Source organism: Agelaius phoeniceus, chromosome 16, assembly GCF_051311805.1.
Source record: "Agelaius phoeniceus isolate bAgePho1 chromosome 16, bAgePho1.hap1, whole genome shotgun sequence".
NCBI lineage: Eukaryota > Metazoa > Chordata > Aves > Passeriformes > Icteridae > Agelaius > Agelaius phoeniceus.
Genome location: NC_135280.1, coordinates 14,502,286 through 14,522,500, shown reverse-complemented (window position 1 = coordinate 14,522,500; position 20,215 = coordinate 14,502,286). Strand labels below are relative to the sequence as shown.

General features: G+C 45.4%; 1 protein-coding gene across 4 annotated transcripts in view; it reads left to right on the top strand.

Moving 5' to 3' along the window:
• CLUAP1 (clusterin associated protein 1) overlaps nucleotides 1-20,215 on the top strand; it is a 66,493-nt gene that overhangs the window by 29,245 nt on the left and 17,033 nt on the right. For all 4 annotated transcript variants that reach the window (XM_054643617.2, XM_054643616.2, XM_054643615.2 and 1 more), the window contains one exon: nucleotides 14,725-14,797. In XM_054643617.2, coding sequence (XP_054499592.2) covers nucleotides 14,725-14,797 — 73 coding nt within the window. The remainder of the gene's footprint in view (nucleotides 1-14,724; nucleotides 14,798-20,215) is intronic.

The following is a 20,215-nucleotide window of genomic DNA, read 5'->3' as shown; positions in this document are numbered from 1 at the left end:
ATGCTTTGCTTGTTGTCCTACAGTTTATAATCTTGTGTCATTTTCAGCATCAACAGAGGAAAAAATAACAAGGATAATTACATTTAATCTATTTTAAAACACACTCACTCCAGCTGTCAGAAACACTGAAAATTATGTTGATTTTTTTTCTCCAACCCTGATTTGTCTTTTGTTCCACCAAACAAATCTTAATTAACTTCTGCAGTAGCAGCATGAGGCAATTCTTTTATCACTGCTGTGTATTTGCTAAAGAGCTTGCCAGCAAAAAGCATCAGCAGAGTAATTAGATTAATCCAGCACTCCCTGTGCTGTTCTGAGCTCTGTTTCCTGGGCCCCTCTCCTTGATTTAATCCACATTTTTAGGAGATTTTGTTCTGACTGAGAGCCTGATGCTGTTGCTGAATACTGAGCCTGCTCTGTGCTGCAGTTGGACTCAGAGTGGTTGGGTATCCACAGCCACCACCTGGGCCAGAGTGCAGCTCCTAATTAGCAAAGTGATTTCAAGATTTTAATTAAGTGCCACTAAGCAGTTGAGGCATCCCAGCCCCTCCAGAGCTGCTGGTTGTGTACATTTTCAAGGTGTTTTGTCCATGCTGTGGTTGGCCAGCCCCATGTGGCTCCTGGTGGTGTCCTGAGCTCCTGATGCTTTTCCTGGCAGTGCCAGGGAGCAGTGGCTGGGGTGTGATCAGTGGGAGGCTCCTGCCAGGCCCTGGGCTGACAAATCTGTGTTAGGAGAACTGCCAGGCTCATGGTGAGGCTGAGCCCAACAGTTCACTGGTGATGAAGCAGCTCCTGCTGAGCACCTGCCTGTCTGATGTGGCACCTGCTGAAACAGATGATAAAAAACCCACAATTATTTGGCCATTATCACCTGGAGAAGGCAGAAATCCACACATGATTTGTCTTTCCAGTGAGTTTCTCACACTTAGTGACAGCTGTCATGCACAACTTACTCCTGGATCCAAGGAATTTAAACCAGGGCCTTTTGTCTTTGCAGTTTCCTTTGCCTCCTTTACCTCTTTGATTCTCCTTCTGTTTTTTGGTGCTGTTCATGGAATTAATCCATTTTCCTGCAGGTCTGTGCCAAGGTATGGATTTATGAGCTATGTCTCCTCAAAGATTGGGTCTTATTTTTCTGCTTTGTAAAAAGATTCAGCACAGTTAATTCACTTTTACCTTGTTTCTAAGATGGAATTGTTTCGGGTGTTTAGACACAGAAGCTATTAAAACTTTGGCTGTTCTAAAAAACCCAATTTTCAGGGGTTTTTCAGATTTGGGGCTTGAAATTCTCTCTGGATTATAAATGAATGCCTCTCTTTTAAAGGACAGCACAGGCTAATACAGTTCAAAAAGGTGGTTTTGGCATTAGTTTATGTAATGCCAGAATAACTTGGCAATTTCCTTCAGCATTTGCCTTTTCCCTGGAGAAAATGTTCTTATTCTTTCTTCTGCTTCTCAGAGGACACTCCAGAAGTACTTTCCTCTTCAGCTGCTTTCTCCTAAGGTATTTTCAGACTGTTTTTGTGCTGCTTGTGTGTAATCTCAGCTGAGGAGTGCCACGAAGTGCTGGACACAGGGATGAGGATGTTCTTAGATAAAAGCCATTCAGTCTTTTATCTTTTGTTTGGGATTGTTTATACCTCTTTTCTTTTCATCATTATGGAGTTCTAAAGAGCATGCAGAGAGAGAACAAGGGAATGGGTTCAAAGTGAAGGAGGAGAGGTTTAGATGGGATATTGGGTGTGGTGGTGTTCACAGGGGTCTTAGGATGAGGGAAGAGATGAGAATGTTGACTCCATGTTTCAGAAGGCTGATTTATTATTTTATGATATATATTATATTAAAACTTTACTAAAAGAATAGAAGAAAGGATTTCATCAGAAGGCTGGCTAAGAATAGAAAAAGAATGATAACAAAGGCTTGTCCAGACAGCTGGACTGTGATTGGCCATTAATTAGAAACAACCACATGAGCCCAATCCCAGATGCACCTGTTGCATTCCACAGCAGCAGATAACCATTGGTTACATTTTGTTTCTGAGGCCTCTCAGCTTCTCAGGAGGAAAAATCCTAAGGAAAGGATTTTCCATAAAAGATGTCTGTGACAGTTAGGAAGGAATTGTTCCCTGTGAGGGTGGGCAGGCCCTGGCACAGGTGCCCAGAGCAGCTGGGGCTGCCCCTGGATCCCTGGCAGTGCCCAAGGCCAGGCTGGGCAGGGCTTGAAGCAGCCTGGGACAGTGGAAGGTGTTCCTGGACATGGCAGGGGTGGCACTGGATGAGCTTTGAGATCCCTTCCAAGCCAAACCATTCCATGATTGATTCTATGAATTATCAGTAAACAGCCCTTCATGATTAATCGTGACATTCTAAATAAACAAACTATGTTGGGACTTACCCTTTGCAACCTGCCCTCCCCACATAAAATCCCCTTTTCATTAAACTCTTTTTAGCAGAGCTTTTAAATGTGCACATAATAATAAATAGGGATATCAGTTCTGCTCCACTCTGAGTCTGTGCTTTTTGCACTGAACTAAATTCACCATTCCCACTGTGACAGCCTGTTGGCTGCAATAGCCAGCACAAGGTTAACATGACAAGCAGCTGGTTACAGTCTTTAATCTTCTAACTAATGTGCATTTGAATTGTGACTGCTTTAAACATTTTACAAGTGCCAGGAGAGCACTCCTGGTGCAGCATTGCTGGGCTGTGTGGAATATCAGATGGAAAAGGAAGCACAGGCTGCTGAATTGTTGGTTGCTTCTATTGTGGCCTTCAGTTCAGTATTGGTGCACTGAGACACAGAAACCAGTGGGGAAATGTGGGAAAAATTAGAGCAGGGTGAAGGGAATGCACAGAACGAGAAGGGGCAGTGGAACGGAGGAGAAAAGGACAACAGAAATTATTGCCTGAGAAATGATGATCACAGGAAGGAGAAGTGGAGGTAGAAGGTGGGAGGGTGTGTGGAGAGTGCATTAGGGAAGATGAAAAGGTTCTGTGTGCATTTATTCCACTGAAATAAAATTCTGCAGTCCCCTGCCAATACCATGGCAACTGCCCTGAGGCAGGTCATGCCTGCCTGCTCCTGGGGCTCTGTTGATACTTTTCTCCTATTAAAGCTGTGGGAGAACTTTTTGGGAAGTGCAAACAATTGAGATCAGTTCAATTATCTCAGTCAGATCGACTCAGTGCTCAAAATCCCTGTTTTCATAGGGATTATATGGATATCTGATGTGCCAGGTGGGTGACAAACTTGCCTTAGGACCCCAGATTTGGAGCTATTTGACTCACAGTTTCAAGCTCTTCATGTCTGACACACTCCAGAGCTCATTTTATCACAGAGCTAGAGATCAAACAAGAGATTATTGAATCCTAAATCACTTACAGGCTTTTCTGAGCAATGGAAAAATTCATATTCTGCCTCCAGCCGGCCCTGAAGGGTAAAGAGGTTCCTTGTGCCTCAGGGCTTGGTGCTGTGGTTGGATATGAACCCTCTGTAAAGGATTCTCAGTCTGGTTCTTTCTTGCTGCTGTTATAAATCTGTGCTAATTCTTTTATAAATTAAATCCTCTGCACCTGGGGAAGGAACACAGAGAGGATGTGCTGAATTTTGCAGCGTGAGTTTGTCATGACAGCAGCTGTTTCTGTGAAGGGTGAGATGTAACAGCTCTCACTGACAGCTGGAAATCCATGGATGACTGTCACAAAGAGAAATCAGAACTTTCTGATCTCTGATAAATTCAGTTCTTAACTTGTCTCACTGGATTTCTTGTGCAGTGACTCCAGTGGAGAAGAAGCAATGCATGAGAACAGTCTCCAGTGCATTCCAAAGTGCTGCTTTGTGGGTTTTAAATCTTCTCTTTATCCAGCTTCATTTGAGAAGAAGATGAATAAGTGTGTGGTTCATATTTGTGGTCTTCCTTCTTTCCCTGCATTATCCTTTTGAATATTCACAAAGATTTTAGATGTCTGAATTATGTAACAGAAATCACTTGAAATTCACTCAGAATAGGAGACAATCAGATTACTTGAAACAACACTGATCAAGAAGATCAATTTATATTTTTCCCCAGAGATCAACATTTAAATCACTGAGAAACATTTAAACAGGTTGAAAGAAAAAAAGCTCAAATAACTCTTAATTTAGGACTGATGTTTGGTGCTTTGCACCAAATGACATAAGTAGGTAGTGTTAAAATGATGTACAGGAAATTGAGGAGGTTTATGCTCTGCTGCAGGTATTTAGTGGGAAAAGGAGCTGTGAGAGTGGCATTTGGATTTGCATAAACATGCATAATCTGATCAGCTGCAAAACAGTGAGGTCTGAGTCTTTAAACAGGAAAATAATTCTCAGTTTTCTGCCTGTGTGAGAGCAATTCCTCATTGAGTTCAGTGAGATGTGGAGCACTGTGCACGTGTGGAAGGTGCCCTCTGAGATAAATGTCCTGGCAGGGGCTGGCAGTGCCCTGTGCAGTCCCTGCCCTCTCCTCCCAGAGCTCTGGGGTCCTTTGGAGAGGATTCAGATGTTGGGATAACCCAAGGGTCACACATCAGCACCAAGGAAAAATAAGAAATCCCAGGACAAACTGCACCCCCTTCTGCCTGGGGGCTGGGATCATATTTATTCTGCTGGAAATCCAGTTCCATTCCCATCTGGACTCCCTTGAGCATGATGTAGTTCCAAAATCAATGGAAACCTCTATTGTAGGACACTACATTGTGAGACTCTCCTGGTTTTTTTAATTTGCTGACCTGTGAGTCTGAGTCTCCTCCTCAGGCTTTTTTTTTTCCATCTGTGAGAGGACTGAGGAGGAACCTGCCCTTAAAGCAGGCTCTGAGTGCCCCTGGCAGTGCCACATTCCCTGGAAATCCCTGCTGGTGGCCACCTCCTCCTGGGAAACTCCAGAGTGCATCCTGCATCTGAGTTCCTGCTCAGCACCAGGGTGTTTAAACCAACAGCTCCAGTTTCTTAATCCCTGGAGTAACCTGGAGTGGAGCTCTCCTGCTATTCCATGGAGGGGAGCAGAGCTATGGAAACCAGAGAAGCAGGAGGTGGGAGGTGAAAGCTGCTGGTGTTGTCCATTGCTCAGAAGTGATTTATTTACCTGCTCTTTTGTGTTAAAGAACTGATGGATGAACAGTCCTAGAAGAAATGTTTGTCACCTCCTTGCTGAAGAGGTTTGTCTGCATCATTACTCACCTTCCTTCCTTCTCCAGCCCACCCCAAGGAGATGTTTGAAAATAGTTTTATTCCAGTCATTTTAGGAGTGGGTAGAGCATTGTCCTGGGGAGCAGGAAGTAGGAGTGCAAATGTTTTCAAGCTGGAGAAATGACAAAAACAGGTCTGTAATTCCTCTCTGACAAGAGTTAGAGAGAGGCTGGATGGTGCTGCCTCTTCATTTGGGTGGGAGATCAGGAATAAACTGAAGTGTGCCCCTCTTGAAGATACTCTTGCTGTGGGAAATGGGGGCTGTACTGAGCTAATTCTCTCTAGATAGAAGGCAGCAGAGTCCATTATCAGTTCCTGGAACCCTCAATTCACCAACAACAGCTGCTCTTTAATGTGCTAAACACTCTCCTTGAAAAGCCAGAGTCATCCTGAGCCCCTTGAACACTTGAGCTTTGTGCTACAGGCAGAGATAATTCAGAGTTGGAGTGTGGCAGGGATCAGGCAGTGACTGCTCTGTGGTGCTGAACAAGACACTGCTGTGCCTCCCAACTTCCAATCAGTGTTAATTTGGGTGATGATTTCTTCAGGCACTGCAAACTGACCCCAGAATTGTACATGAATTCAAATAAATGACACATCCAGACAAGATCACTTGTAAGCTCACTATAATAAAGATGTAATCCATGAAGGGAATGTTCAATGAGCTGTTATTGAGCCATTAGAATTCATCCCTTCCACAAAAGCAAACAGGAGAAATGGAGAGTTGGCAATAGTGGAAATTTGCATTGCATGTAATGCTGAATACAGAACACATCTGATGCACAGGATAAAGTCCAGCTTCTGCCATGTTATTTTAGGTAGTAATTGCTGACTGAATTGCTGTGTTATTCCTGGCTTGAAGCTTCTTGTGTGAAAGGATTTTGAGTGGAAAATTCTGGGCAGAAAATGTTAGTCTGGATCTCTTTTTTAACTTCTTTCCTTAGTTCTGTTTAGATTTCTCTCAGTGCTGGCAGATGATTGAAAGGCCTTGCCCTGCCCTGGTCTCATGCAGCCTCTCCCAGTGCCTTCCCAATCTGCCTCCTGTGTCTGCACAGTCCTGCTGAGCTGTGCCCTGCCATAGCACTCACACAAATCCTCAGCAGGGAGCTCAGTGCTGTTTCCTTGGATGTTCTGCTCCCTTGGCTCTGACCTGTGGCTCCTGGATGAGTCAGGAGGATTTCTGACACCACAGAATGGTTTGGGTTGGGAGGGACCTTAGAGCTCAGCCAGGGCCTTGGGCAAGGACACCTTCACCAGCCCAGGGTGCTCCAACCTGGCCTTGAAACCAGCACAGCAGTGCAGAGAAGGATTTGAGGTGGGGACTTTTGAGCTGGGCTTTGTTTGTTCTCTTTTGGGGCTTTTTTAATAGAAAACCAGTCAACTAAATCACTTTTAAACCTGCTTTCTTAGTCACTGACTGACTCATTCATTCTGTCCCAAGCAAGGTCAGCTGTGGCATCAGATTTTATCCAGTCCAGTCCCCAGAGCCTCCAAGGATGGACTGCAGCCTCTTGGGGCCAGCTGTGCACTGTTTGAGCCTTCCAATAAAAAACATGCACATGTGCACAGTAAAATGGGCAGAAAGGTTTTATATTGCATCAGAAGTCACTCCAGAATCGTGCCAGGAGGAGAACTACTGGATTAAATGAGTAAATTACTCATTTACTGTGTGAGGATACAAGGGGAGAGCTTAGAGAGAGGCAAAGAGAGCTCACACAGAGCATGAGCTGGCCCAGGTCAGCAAACACATCCCACAGGGTGAGAACAAACAAGGAGAAGCTGCCATTGCTCACCCTGAGTGATCTCCTGTTGTGTTCCCAGAGGGAAGCTGTTGATGTCCTGGTTATGGAGTGTGCTGTTCCCTTCAGCTCCACTTCATCCATGGTTGATGGGCTGGAGCTGGATGGAGTCAGGGCAAACATTGCCAAGTAATTCTGGGAGCTTTAGGAAGTGTGTAAGAAATGTTAAACCAATCTGATGAACTGATTTTACAACAGTTGCTGTGGGCTGGTTTTGAATGCACTTCACTGTCTGGCTCTGTGCAGCCTGAGCTGGTGTCTCTGAGAGCTGCATTGGTGTAAATCAGCCAAAAAAACCCATTTTTTCCTGGCTCTGCCTTCTGCTACAAGTGTCACCCCATGTGAAGGCTCTTCTGGACACCTTTCCCACACATCCCTGATGGAAGTTTTCCTTCCTAAAGACTTTCCCCCAAAACAAAGTCATCATAGCTGGCAATAGGACAAAGGGAAATGGCCTCAAGCTGTGCCAGGGGAGGCTTAGGTTGGATATCAGGGAAAATCTCTTCACAGAGAGGCATGGGGACATGCAGTGGTGGGGTCACCATCCTTGGAAGCATTCAAAACACAAGTGAATGTGGCACCTGGTTGACAAAAAAAAAAACCCTTGATCTCAGAAGTATTTTCCAGCCTTAATGATTTTGTGATTCTATGAAAATCCATGCTGGGTTTTTTTTCACTCTGGTACCTTTGCTTGATGAAACATTGGCCTCACATCAGAAAGCATTTGTGCTTTCCCCCTAATTTTCTTGATAGCATCAAAGATGCTCCATTAATTAACACATTTGTCCTTGAAAAAAGGAACCTTTCAAGGAACTTCTGAGGTGTTTTGATGACTCCTCTTGATGAAAGTGCCCTTTAGCAGTGATCTAACAGGTCTAATTGATTATTTTGATAAATGTGAGTGCTGGAGCTGGTGTGCCACAATTTATTAGGAGAGCCCATATTTCTGTAACCCCTGTGGGACCACAGCTGTGCACACTCTGATTCTTCCTTGTGTGTTCCTACAATGGATGCACTTGGGCACATGAGATGGGATCCCATTTGTTTTGCCTTCACAAGGAACATTCCAGAGCCTGTTCACAGTGCCCTGTTTCTTGTCAGCATCATCATCATCACCACCATCATCACCATCACCATCATTCCCTGCCTCATTCAAAGCCCTGCTCACAGCTGAGCAAGCCTGATGGTGAAGGTTCTCCTGCCCCACTGTTTCAGGTGGATCTTGTCTCTCTCCCACTATTCCTCAACGGAATAAAAAGGAACAAACCCTGCAGCACTGCAGCCAGGTCTGGTCAAACAATGAGAGCCCTGCTCCCATTCAGAGCAGAAATTTTGGGGGAGGTATTTAACAATACTGCAGCATCCAGGAAACATCATATCTGCTCTTAGGGAGCAGCTCCAGGTGGGTTGGTACCTCCTGTTCCCAGGAACTTCAGTCCCTTTCCCGTTGGCCTTGGCAGATTTCCTGTCACTGAGAGTTGCCACATTCTCATCAGGCTGCTCATGATTTCCCCTCATCCTTTATCTCCCTCCTGCTCAAAGAGTGGCCACTCTCTTTCCAAAGGCAGCTGCCTCAGTGTGGCAGGAGCTGATCTCAGGTGCTTTGTTGAGTCACAAAGCAGGGAGCAGCTGCCCAGATGAAGTCAGGGTGAGCTGAGCCCTTCAATCCAGCAGCAAATTGGTTTCCTTCCTCCAAGGGTACTCCAGAGCAATGTAAATCACTCCAGAAAAAAACAGAAGGAAACATTGTTTTCCCTTGCTAAGATGAAAACCTTAGACAGTGAGAGATTTCTGGGGCTGGGAGAGTGTCTGAGAAGAAAAGGAATAGCTAAGGCAGAAATTGAAATGCTTGATCCAAATGCAGAAAGTCAGTGAGCTCCAGTTGTTGTCCTGTGCTTTTGTACTTATTCCCTTCCTATCTCACCCACTCCTTTCCCTTTCCTCTCTGTTTAGTGGTAATTGTGTCTGCCAGCTGGCTGCAGGGCACAAATTCTTTATATTAAAAATCCTGCTGGTGTTTTTAAAAAAGACAACCAAAACTTTGAGGTTAGCTAAAATCTAAAAAAAAAAAAGGAAAAAGAGAAAGCTGAGCTGTTTTAAATGGTCAAATTCTGCATCATTTTTATTCTTCCTGCTTTTGAGCTGTCAGACTTGCTGCTTTGCAATCTGCAGGGGCAGAGTTGTCTTCAGTCTCATGATTTCTCATGAATTCCAGCTTGATGTTATGGTTTAACCCAAAACTCAGGAACATCAGGAACACCATAAAGGACAGGGATGAGGGGCTGGCAGTCATATTATCTAAATCCTTATGGCTTATCTTAATCCTGCCTCACTGGCCTTGAGGCAGTGGCAGAGCAAGTTGTCTGTGGGTCTCCTGCTGGGGGATGTTCTCCATGGCCTCTGTTTAAAAACAAAATCACCCCAGGCACCCCTCCCAGCCCAGAGCCTGCACACTGGCACCCAAAACTCTTTTACTTGTGCAGAGAGCAATAGATCAGAGCATATTAACAGAGAGCAATAGATCAGAGCATTCTGACACAATTTATTGCAGAGACTTTCATAGTCAGATGGAAAATCACCTGCTTTGCCAGTTGTAGATGCAGAGTATCTGAATTGTCTCATTCCAACTCCAGTCTACAAAAAACATTTCTCTTGTTTTCTGGGCAGGTAACATTTCCATAACAACAGAAAATGGGCATGAAAAAAGCCTAGTTGATTGTAAACATAGGTGAAACTTATTTGATTTAGATTCTTTTTGTGTCACAGAAGGGCTCTGCATTTCCTGCTGCTCTTGTCTGTGTGGGCTCTGTGTCACCAAGGGAGGGTGGGGACATCACTGGTGACTAAGGACACCCTTGTGCTGAGAGCAGGGACAGGTCATTAGCACTGAAAAGTCCTTCTGAGCTGCTGGGAGGAAACTTCTGCACCTTTTGGCCTCTCAGCCAGTGGAAGAGGTTGCCCAGGCAGGTTGATCAGTCTCTCCCTTGGAGATCTTTAGGAGCCAATAAACTCCAGCCCTGAGTGCTGGGATCTGATCTCATTGCTGGTCCTGCTTGGAGCAGGAGGTTGGGCTGGGACTTTGGAAGGTTCCTTGGAGCCAGGGTTATTCAGGGGGTCTCAGTGTCAGCCCTGCCTTGCTGCAAAAATTGGCAAAAATGACTCCTTTGGGCAGATTTACACCCAGGAGAAACTGCTTAATGCATGGAGGCAGAGAAGGAGAATTTCCATCTGTCTGCCCCTAAAGCAGGATTTTCAGCCCCAGTGATCTCTGGTACCCTGAAAGCCCTGGGAGTCTCTGAAGGGACAGGTTTGTTTGGATTTTGTGTTAATTGGTACTCAAATTGTGTTGAGCTGACCCTGTGATTCCCCAGTGGGAGCTGCCACTTCATTTGACAGAATTCAGAATTTGCAGAGGATGATCCAGAGAGGGTTTCCTGCTGCAGCTCCTGCTCTTTGGTTACTGCAGAGCCTGAACAGGGGGTTAAACAGTGTCTCCTTCCCATCCAGCATCCCAGGGCACTCAGGCTGCCCTGCAGGAGCACAGGGACACATCTGTGTTTTCATGGAGCTGTCACCCTGTCACTGCAGGGAGATGTGCCACTTGAGCAGCCCTGGTACAGCCCTGTGTGTTCCAGGAGCACCTGCAGCGTTCCAGTCCCTCAGCCCCAGCTCCTGTGCCTGCCCCAGCTCAGGAGCACACACAGGTGCCCAGCTCAAACAGAAACAACTCTGATTTATGGCTGAGCTGCCATGAATCACAGCTGCTAAGGTGCTGTCACCATGGGAGGTAGGAGCTGCTCAGGCCCAAAAATGCAGCTTTGATGATTGCAGGCACTCAAAACCTTTAAAACATCAAGTGATAAATTCTGGTTCCTCTCTAGATTTTTGAATTGCCATCCCTTCTGCCCCCTCTTTGAAGATGTCACTTGCTAAGGACAGTGACCAGCAGCTCACTGATGGTTTGGAGCTGCCCTTTTGACACATTTTCTGTTGCTGCAGTTTTTGATGAGCTCCTGCAGGAGGTGGCAGGGATGGAGCCAGGGGCTGCTTTGAAGGGAGGATGCACAGGTCAGCAGGTCCCTTGGGCTGACAGTGGCATTTGACCAGCTGTGCATCAAGTTATTCAGAAACCTAAACCAGCACAAAAACAACGTTTTTCCTGCCAGTTAAGTGTCTGGGCTGCCTTGCAATGAGATCAGCTGAGCTGCTGGCAGCAGGAAAGGCTGGAGGAAGGGGAGAAGTGGCTCATTGGTATGGGTAAACATGCCTTTAGCCTTCATTTCTCTCACAGTTTAAGTTCATAAACCCCATTTTCCTCACCCTGCTGTTTCCCCCACGGGTGCAGCATCCCATCCTCCAGTCAGGACCTTGGGTGGGCACGTGCTGAGCTGCACTGCAGAATTTGCCTGCCTTAATTTTGTTCTGCTGGGTTAGTTTGCAGCAGGTTCCTTTTGTGTCACTGCACAAGTGCTTTTCTCAGAGCTGGAGAGTGGGAGAAGGGAAGGAGCAGGGCAGGGGAGCTCTCATTTGTCTAAATTGGAATTGCCAGCTTCAGCTGTCGTGGTGTGTGCCTGGAATTGCAGTGCCAGGCAGTGATTATGTCTGTGCTGATTATTCCACTGCTCTGTGAACATTCTAAATGTGCTTCCTGCCTTATGAATCTGTCCCCATGACATTTGGGAAATGTCCTTTTTATGCTGGTTTTTCCTTTCTGAGGGCTGCAGCAGCCAGTGGGGTTGGGGTCCAGGTGGGGGATGATCCCTCAGGTATCCATTTGTCCTAGGGACAGAGCAGGGGGGAGGCTGCCTTGGAAATGGGGATTATTTAAATCTCTGACCATATTTAAACCTTAGGGCTGGCTGGGAGGAAGAGGTAAGGAAAAAAATAGCAATTGTCAGGCTTAGTGAGGAAATATTGGGGCTTTCTGATGCAGAGAGAGGCCTTGCAATGACCAAAGGAAACACTGTTGGCTAGAGAACTCTGCAAATTTTGCCTCAGGTCCACACACATTTGAATTTTCATCATTTTTGAAGAGGCTTTGCTGGCACTGAGGGGGTGGAGAGTGTTAATCATGAAGAAGGAAATCCTAAAGAAAAGCAGTTTCCTCCACAGAGCATTTCAAATGTTCTGAGTCTACATTAGATGAGTTACATGCTTGTGTCTTTCCCTGGCTTGTTTCTGCAGGAATTAGCTTCTCCCTGCAGAACCCATCAGTTTGGAGGTTGCAGCAGCCCTGTTGATGCCACTTGCTGCTCCATGGGATTTGCCATCCTGACTTTTGTGCTTTATCCCCCTGGACGTTGTCACACCTGCTTCAGTTTCTCAGGGTTCTTCCTTTGGTCCCAAGGATCCATTGGCAACATTCCTGTCTCTGCTGGCACTGAGTTTGTAGAGCAGACAGTTTGTGTCACTGCCCAAAGCACATTTTTGGATTTATTTCCTTGAGAGAGGCATTGAGCTGTGTTTCTCACCAGCTACAGGTGACACATCACTTCCATTTGGGAACATCTTTCTGCAAGCTTTTCCAGCATGAATTCCAATTCCCAGGACAGATATTTCTGCCAAGTTGGGTTGGACCATTCCAGTCTGTCCCAGGCCTCTATTTCCAGCAACTTCCTCCTGTGCTGGGGGGGCCTTTGTGGCATTTTTGGGGTCCCCCATTGTGGGGAGGTCTCGTGTTTCTGTGATTGAGATGACCCCAAGGTGTTGGAAAGTCTCTTTTTCCCTGCCCCTTGACTGAAGAAGAAGTTGAGATTCCTCAGTTCTGCTTTCCAAGGTTGTTTATTTTCTCTTATCTGTTCCATTCTTTCTCTGACCTGCTGAGATCTGTCCTGCAGGTCGGGTTGTGGCACCCTGACCACCCTTGGGTGGTGTTGGCTTTTTATACCAAAAACTACCTCTACTTTATTTACAACAATTTCCCAGTACCTATCACCTATGTTAGACAGTCTGTCTCTACTCTAAACCAATCCAGAAGTGGCACCATCCCAGCAGAAGATGGAGGACAAGGAGAAGAAGGACAGAACAGACCCAGATTCCTCCATCTTGCCTCTTGAACCCCCATTCTAAATCCCCAAAATTCTACTTTTTCACCCTGTGACAAATTCACTATCATTCTACTCAGACTCTTGTGGCTTGTAAATCTTCACATAAAGTTGGGAGTTGTTTTCATGGGCTAAAATCAAAGCCAAAGGTGTTTTTGGTGTTTCTGACTCCATGCCAAGGTCTCTGAGCCCCCTGCCAGAGTCTTGAGTCCTCCAGGGCAGCCAGAGGAATGTCCTGGGTTCCAGCAGGGAGGAATGATGAATCTGACTCCATGTTCTTAGAAGGCTAATTTACTGTTATGTTTATATTATATTATATTATATTATATTATATTATATTATATTATATTATATTACATTACATTACATTACATTAATGCTATACTATACTAAAGAATAAAGAAAGGATACAAACAGAAGGCTTTCAAGATACTAATGAAAAACCTGTGACTCCTTCCAGATCCTGACACAGCCTGACTGTGATTGGTCATTAAGTTAAAACAATTCACATGAAACCAATGAAACAATGGCCAGTTGGTAAACAATGTCCAAACCACATTCCAAAGCAGCAAAACACAGGAGCAGCAATCAGATAATTGTAGTTTACATTATTCTCTGAGGCTTCTCAGCTTCCCAGGAGAAGAAATCCTGGCCAAGAGATTTTTCAGAAAATATGACAGTGACAGGCCTTGGAGGTTCCTTTCTCAGCCTCCATACTTATGGAAACACATTTCCACATGAAAGTGTGAAGAACTTGTGCTCCATTCTACATTTCATGCTCTTCTTGCTTTCTTCCCTCTGTCCCATGGATATTCCAGCTGGGTCCACGTTTCCTTCCCACAAGTGCACTGGAAGTGTGGAGGTCTGATCACATCAGAGCAACTTTTAATTAGAATCATATTTTGCATAGAAAAATCAAAGGCTCAGAAAAATCTCATTTCAGTCTACAATTAATTAACTTTCCTCAGCCTGACTAGAATTGAAGAGACTAAAATTAGCAAAATTTGTGGCTAAATCTTCTATCAGCTGTTGCCACCTGTTCTTGTTGTGGGTTCTGGCTGTGCCTGAATCTGTGCATTCATATCTTACCTACTCTATCATGTTTAATTTGCTCTTCACCATTAGCATTACCCAAATTTAGGCTAAATGTCATTAAAATGGGTAGAAAGGTGCCATTCTGTGACTTTTTAGTGTCACTGACCTTCATTTGGCTGGTTCTCTTTGCACCAGAATGGTTTCATAAATAATGGCTGTACTTTCCCAGCTCATTGATAGGGTTGTTTGCTCCAGTTTGGTTTGGAGCTTGGGAAGGTGTGGATTCTTTCTGGTTTGGATGTGTATCAGGCAGTGCAGTCATTTCACAAATCATCCTGGTGTTTAATGGACTGTTGGCTGAAAACAACCACCAAAGTCTGCTTTTCAAAGCAACAGCAGGGATGTAGACAAACAAACTAATTTTCCATGGGATAAGAGATGTTTTACCCAGTGGGGATGTAAGGTTGAATTTGAGTGCACTGTTTGACCTGGCCTTTATATCCTGACCCTCACAAAGTGAGCAGGAGCTCCATGTTTCAAATCAGACCCGGTTTTCCATAAAACATGAAATTTTCTGACATTTTCTAGTCCCATTCTCCCTGTGGCAGCTTTGCCAAGGCAGCTCTTTCCTCCTCTTGCAGGAAGCAGCCAACATGCTACGTCTGATCCAGAACAGGCTGAAGGAGGAGGAGCAGCACCTGCTCAAGAGTGGAGGTGAGTGGCATTTCCTTCACCTCTTACAGTGGCAGAGGAGTTGCTAAGTGCTGGCTACTCCAGGTGGAAGTGTCCACTTCCAAGGGCATGTGGGGTGATGACAGAGTCAGCAGGCAGGGGCAGAACCAGTGCAATCATGACAGTGTTAAAGGACAGCAGTGAAATGTTCCTCTGGGAAATGTTCCTCTGGGAGGTGTTCCCCTGGGGAACATCCCTGTGGGAGTATTCTTCTGGGAATGTTCCTCTGTGGAATGTTCTTCTGGGAAATGATCTGTGGAATGTTCCTCTGGGAATGTTCATATAGGAATGTTCTGTGGAATGTTCCTTTGTGGAGTGCTCCTCTATGAAGTGTTCCTCTGGGGAAATGTTCCTCTGTGGGAATGTTCCTGTGGGAGTATTCTTCTGGGAATGCTCTTCTGGGAAATGTTCCTCTGGGGAATGTTTCTTGGGGAAATGTTCTTCTGGGAATGTTCCTGTGGGAAATGTTCTGTGGAATGTTCCTTTGTGGAGTGCTCCTCTGTGAAGTGTTCCCCATGGAATGTTCCTCTGTGAGATGTTCCTCTGTGGAATGTTCCTCTGGGAACATTCCTGTGGGAGTATTCTTCTGGGAATGTTCCTCTGTGGAATGTTCTTCCAGGAAATGTTCTGTGAAATGTTCCTCTGTGAGATGTCCCTCTGGAAAATGTTCCTCTGTGGGAATGTTCCTCTGGGGACATTCCTTTGGGAGTATTCCTCTGGGAATGTTCCTCTGTGGAATGTTCTCCTGGGAACTCTTCCTCTGGGGAATGTTTCTTGGGGAAATGTTCTTGTGGGAATGTTCCTGTGGGAAATATTCTGGGGAACGTTCCTCTGTGGAATGTTCCTCACAGAAATGTTCCTCTGCGAGATGTTCCTCTGGGAAGTGTTCCTGTGGGGAATGTTCCTCTGGGAATGTTCATATAGGAATGTTCTGTGGAATGTTCCTTTGTGGAGTGCTCCTCTGTGAAATGTTCCCCATGGAATGTTCCTCTGGGGAAATGTTCCTCTGTGAGATGTTCCTCTGTTTCCTCTGTGGAATGTTCCTGTGGGAGTATTCCTCTGGGAATGTTCCTCTGTGGAATGTTCTCCTGGGAACTCTTCCTCTTGGGAATGTTTCTTGGGGAAATGTTCTTCTGGGAATGTTCCTGTGGGAAATGTTTCTCTGGGGAACGTTCCTCTGTGGAATGTTCCTCACAGAAATGTTCCTCTGTGAGATGTTCCTCTGGGAATGTTCCCCTGGCAAGTGTTTCTCTGTGGACTCTTCCTCTGGGAATGTTCATATAGGAATGTTCTGTGGAATGTTCCTTTGTGGAGTGCTCCTCTGTGAAATGTTCCCCATGGAATGTTCCCCTGTGGGATGTTCTTCTGGGAAATGTTCCTCTGTGGAATGTTCCTATGAGAACATTCCTGTGGGATGTTCCTCTGGGGAATGTTCCTCTGGGACCGTTCCTGTGGGACATTCCTCTGTGGAATGACCCCAGTCACCCACTGAGTGCTGGGCAATCCCAGGGCAGTTTGAAGCTTCATTTTCCTGCTCCCAGCCCTGCCTGGGCACACGGTCCCAGCACCAGGGCACTGAGAGCAGGCTTGGCCAGAGGATTCTTCTCAGCCAGCTGCTCCATGGAGGTGAGGGGTCCTGCTGGTTGTGCCCCATCACACACATGCTGGGTGTTCTGCCAAACCAGAGTGTCCTTTCTGGCCCCACTTTGGTTCTGTGTTCAGAATGATTCTTTTTGACACATCACAACTTTCCCAGATGAAAACTCCCAGCTTAAAATCCTCTCTACTGTCATCAGTCTTCTCAACAGGATCCCCATTTGCCTCCCTGCATTTGTTTGATTTTAATGTACCTGCAAAATTGGAATGCAATTAAAATTTGGGTTTTTTTTTTCTGAACTACTTCTTAATTAGGATCAGAAGGGAATTAATGACCTCTTGAGACTATAGAAAGCTCACAAACCAGATACTGCTCTTTTTGAGCCAGAACTTGATCATGAACTACCCCAGGGAATTTAATATTGCAGTCTGAGCATTTTTATTTGATACTTGGAGAAACTAGGAGGAAAGTTAATTCTCAAGATCAGAGCGAGAGTTCATGAAAGCTGAAATTGAGTAATGACATAAAAGTTGCACTTCACAGTTTGTTTGGTGGCTGAGATTTTCAGAACAAACTCGTGAAAGAGGAAATTCACTGATTTCTGCCCATCTTTGATCTCATATCAATGAGGTAAAGAGTGAGGAAGTTTCAGCTGAAATATAGGATTTGTAACGTAAATTACAAGAATGTGGAATTATTTCAAGGATATATTTCCATTAAAAAGTCCAAGTCCTGCTGTCTTGAGAATTTTTGGGGTAAAAAAGTTCAACAGGAGGTGGACATCAGTCACCAGTAACTGGCAGAGTGATGTATAACATGAAAATTTGCTGCCCTGCTTTGTCCTTGTCTGTGGATTTTCAGCTGGAAAACTCTTCTGTCACTTTCCATCTCTGGAACAAAGGGAACTTTACCTTTTGGTGACTGATTTAACTGCCACCTAAGAATGTGATTATTACTTTTAATGACCTCAAATATTACTATAATACATCTTAATTCAAGTACCAAATTGTCAGAATTAGCATTTATTCTAGTGAGAAGAGCACCAGGATCCTGCTTTCCAGAGCTGCCTCATTCATTGCCTGTCCCATCACCTTGGCAAATCATCTCATCTCTGTCAGCTCCAGCCTGCCTTTGTCTGTGAAACTCTGCAGGGGTGGAGCTGACAGCAAATTTCCCTCTCTGGGGCTGTTTTCCAGTCAGGAGCACAGAAGTTAATTAATGGAATGTTTAAAGCTCCCCAAGACCTCAGTCAGCTCACACTTAACAACTTGGGCTCTCCCCTGAGTGCAGACCCCCCCTCCTCTTGTAATTAATTAAAAGCTGCCCTTTAAACAATTCAAACCCCAGAGATTTGCTGTGCTGAGAGAGTGCAGGAGTTGGTGTCTGACATGGCACAGTTTGTTTGCAGAGCAGCTCTGTTAATCCTCACCCAGGGAAAATGCACATTTGGCACAAGAGGAAGCAAAGCCAGAGCAGCAGGGTGGGCTCAGCACCTCTGAGCAGCTCTGCCCAGGGTTAATCCTGCAGCTCACACCAGGAACTGGCATCACCTGAGGGATGGGAGCACTCCCAGGGACCTGCAGCTGCATCTGGCAGTGATTTTATCATGCCTGGTGAGGAAATGGTGAGAGCTGCTGCAGCCTGAGCACTTCAGCCTTTCAGCTCCTGAGAGGATGTGCCCTGGAAGGAGCCAGGAAGGGAAGAGTAGAGAAGGATTTCACCATCAGAAACATCTTTCTGAAGCAGGCTTTTGGAGGGAAGAATATTTCATAGAATCCCAGAGTGGTTTGGGTGGGAAGGGGGCTTAAAGCTCATCCCATCCCACCCCTGCCATGGCAGGGACACCTCCCACTGTCCCAGGCTGCTCCCAGCCCTGCCCAGCCTGGCCTTGGGCACTGCCAGGGATCCAGGGGCAGCCCCAGCTGCTCTGGGCACCCTGTGCCAGGGCCTGCCCACCCTGCCAGGGAACAATTCCTAATTCCCAATTTCTTGTCTAAATTGACCTTCCTTCAGTTTAAAACATCTTCTAGCTTAAAATGTAATGTACTAACTTTTAGTTGTTAAAGAATAGTGACATGAATATGGTAATTATAGTAGTTATGATAGGCTATAGATAAAAGTTAAGGTATAGCTTAGTTCTACTGTATTAAAATGCTCAGCAAAGTAAATAATGCATTGTAACCAAAACCAAAGGTTTTGGAGCTGACAGCTGTAGGCACAGGCTCTGTCACTGCTTGTGCTGTCACCACTGACCCTACTGAACCCTTGATTATCCCACTTAACATTCTTGAGTAGTGCCCCCACACAAAGCAAGGTGGTTTTATCCACAGTTTTATTCCATCTCCAGTTTGTTTGGAAACTTAGGATTTTGTTGTCTGGGCTTTCCACCCAGCAGACACCAGGGTGGCTGAAGTGGGCCCTGCTCTGCCTTGGTTTTGCTCACACAGCAGGGTCTGGAGGTGGAGGGATGAGCTCCTGCTGTGCCCAGTGCAGGGTGAGCAGGCTGGCCGGGCTCTGCAGGGCTCCCTGCTGCTCCTGCAATGTTGGGGTGGGGCAGTGAGCTGCCGTGGAACACCTTCACTGCTGCCCTCCTCAGAGGGGCTGCAGGGCAGCTTCTCTCCTAAGGGCTTACATGAGAGATACAGGACTCCAGGCAGCTCTGCAAAATGCAGTTTATTGTATCCAAAATGCAGTTTATTGTATCCAAAATGCAGTTTATTGTATCCAAGAGGTTACAGCAGTGCAGGGTCAGGGGTGACAGAGCTGTGCCCACAGCTGTCAGCTCCAGCTGCAGGCAGGCCTGGAGACCCTTTGGCTTTGGTTACAGTGCATTATAAACTTTTCTTTTGGTTACAATGCATTATAGACTTTTCTTTTGGTTACAATCCATTATATACTCTTCTTTGCTGAGCATCTTAATACAGTAGAACCAATCTATACCTTAACTTTTAACTATAGCCTATCACAACTACTATAATTACCATATTCATGTTACTACTTTCCAATCACTCAAAGTCAGTACATTACAGTTTAAGCTAGAAGTTGTTTTTCAGTTTTCTTACAGTAGAAAATTCTAAGACATTTTTTTTACTTGCAACTTTGCTGCCTTGTTTGCCTGTGCTCTCTTTCTGCTTGGTAAAAACATCTTCTTGTTTGGGGTGGGTTTATCCTCTAAGTCATAAAACCCTCCCTCTAACTAACATACTCTCTGCTTTCTTAGCTATCCAGTGAGACTGGCTCAGCAATTCTTTTCTTCTCTATCAAAACTTGCTTCCATCTCTATTCCTTCATCAGACTCCACAGTTAAAAATCTTTCTGCTAAGCACACACATATCTGTGAGACTTTCTTGTCAAACTTTCATCCTTCCCAACACTCTCCCTCTGATAACACTTTGCCCCTGGGAGCTGGACAACACCTAATGAAGCTTTCCCAGCAGTGTGGGCTGTGGGTGTGATAAATGTGTTGCCATAAATTGATAAAAGTCAGGATCCTCTCTGCCCTGTGAGCTCTGTTACTCTCACCTACCCACAGCATCCAGCAGCTCTTCATTGTCTGGGCCCCCTGACCTTATCTCCTGCTAATTTGGTAAGAAGGGTTCCAAATTAATACCTCAGTTCTCTCTGCAATGAAGCTGCAGGAGTTTTGGACAGCCCTCAGTTCAGTTTCAGGCTGAGAAGCCTAAATTCTGTTTCTGATAAAGGAGAGCTGTGGGATGGAGGTTGAGTTGTGCAGGTCTGTGTAAAGAATAAAAAAACTCCATGGATATGGTGGTTACATCAAAATGGTAAAATTGTTTGCTGTT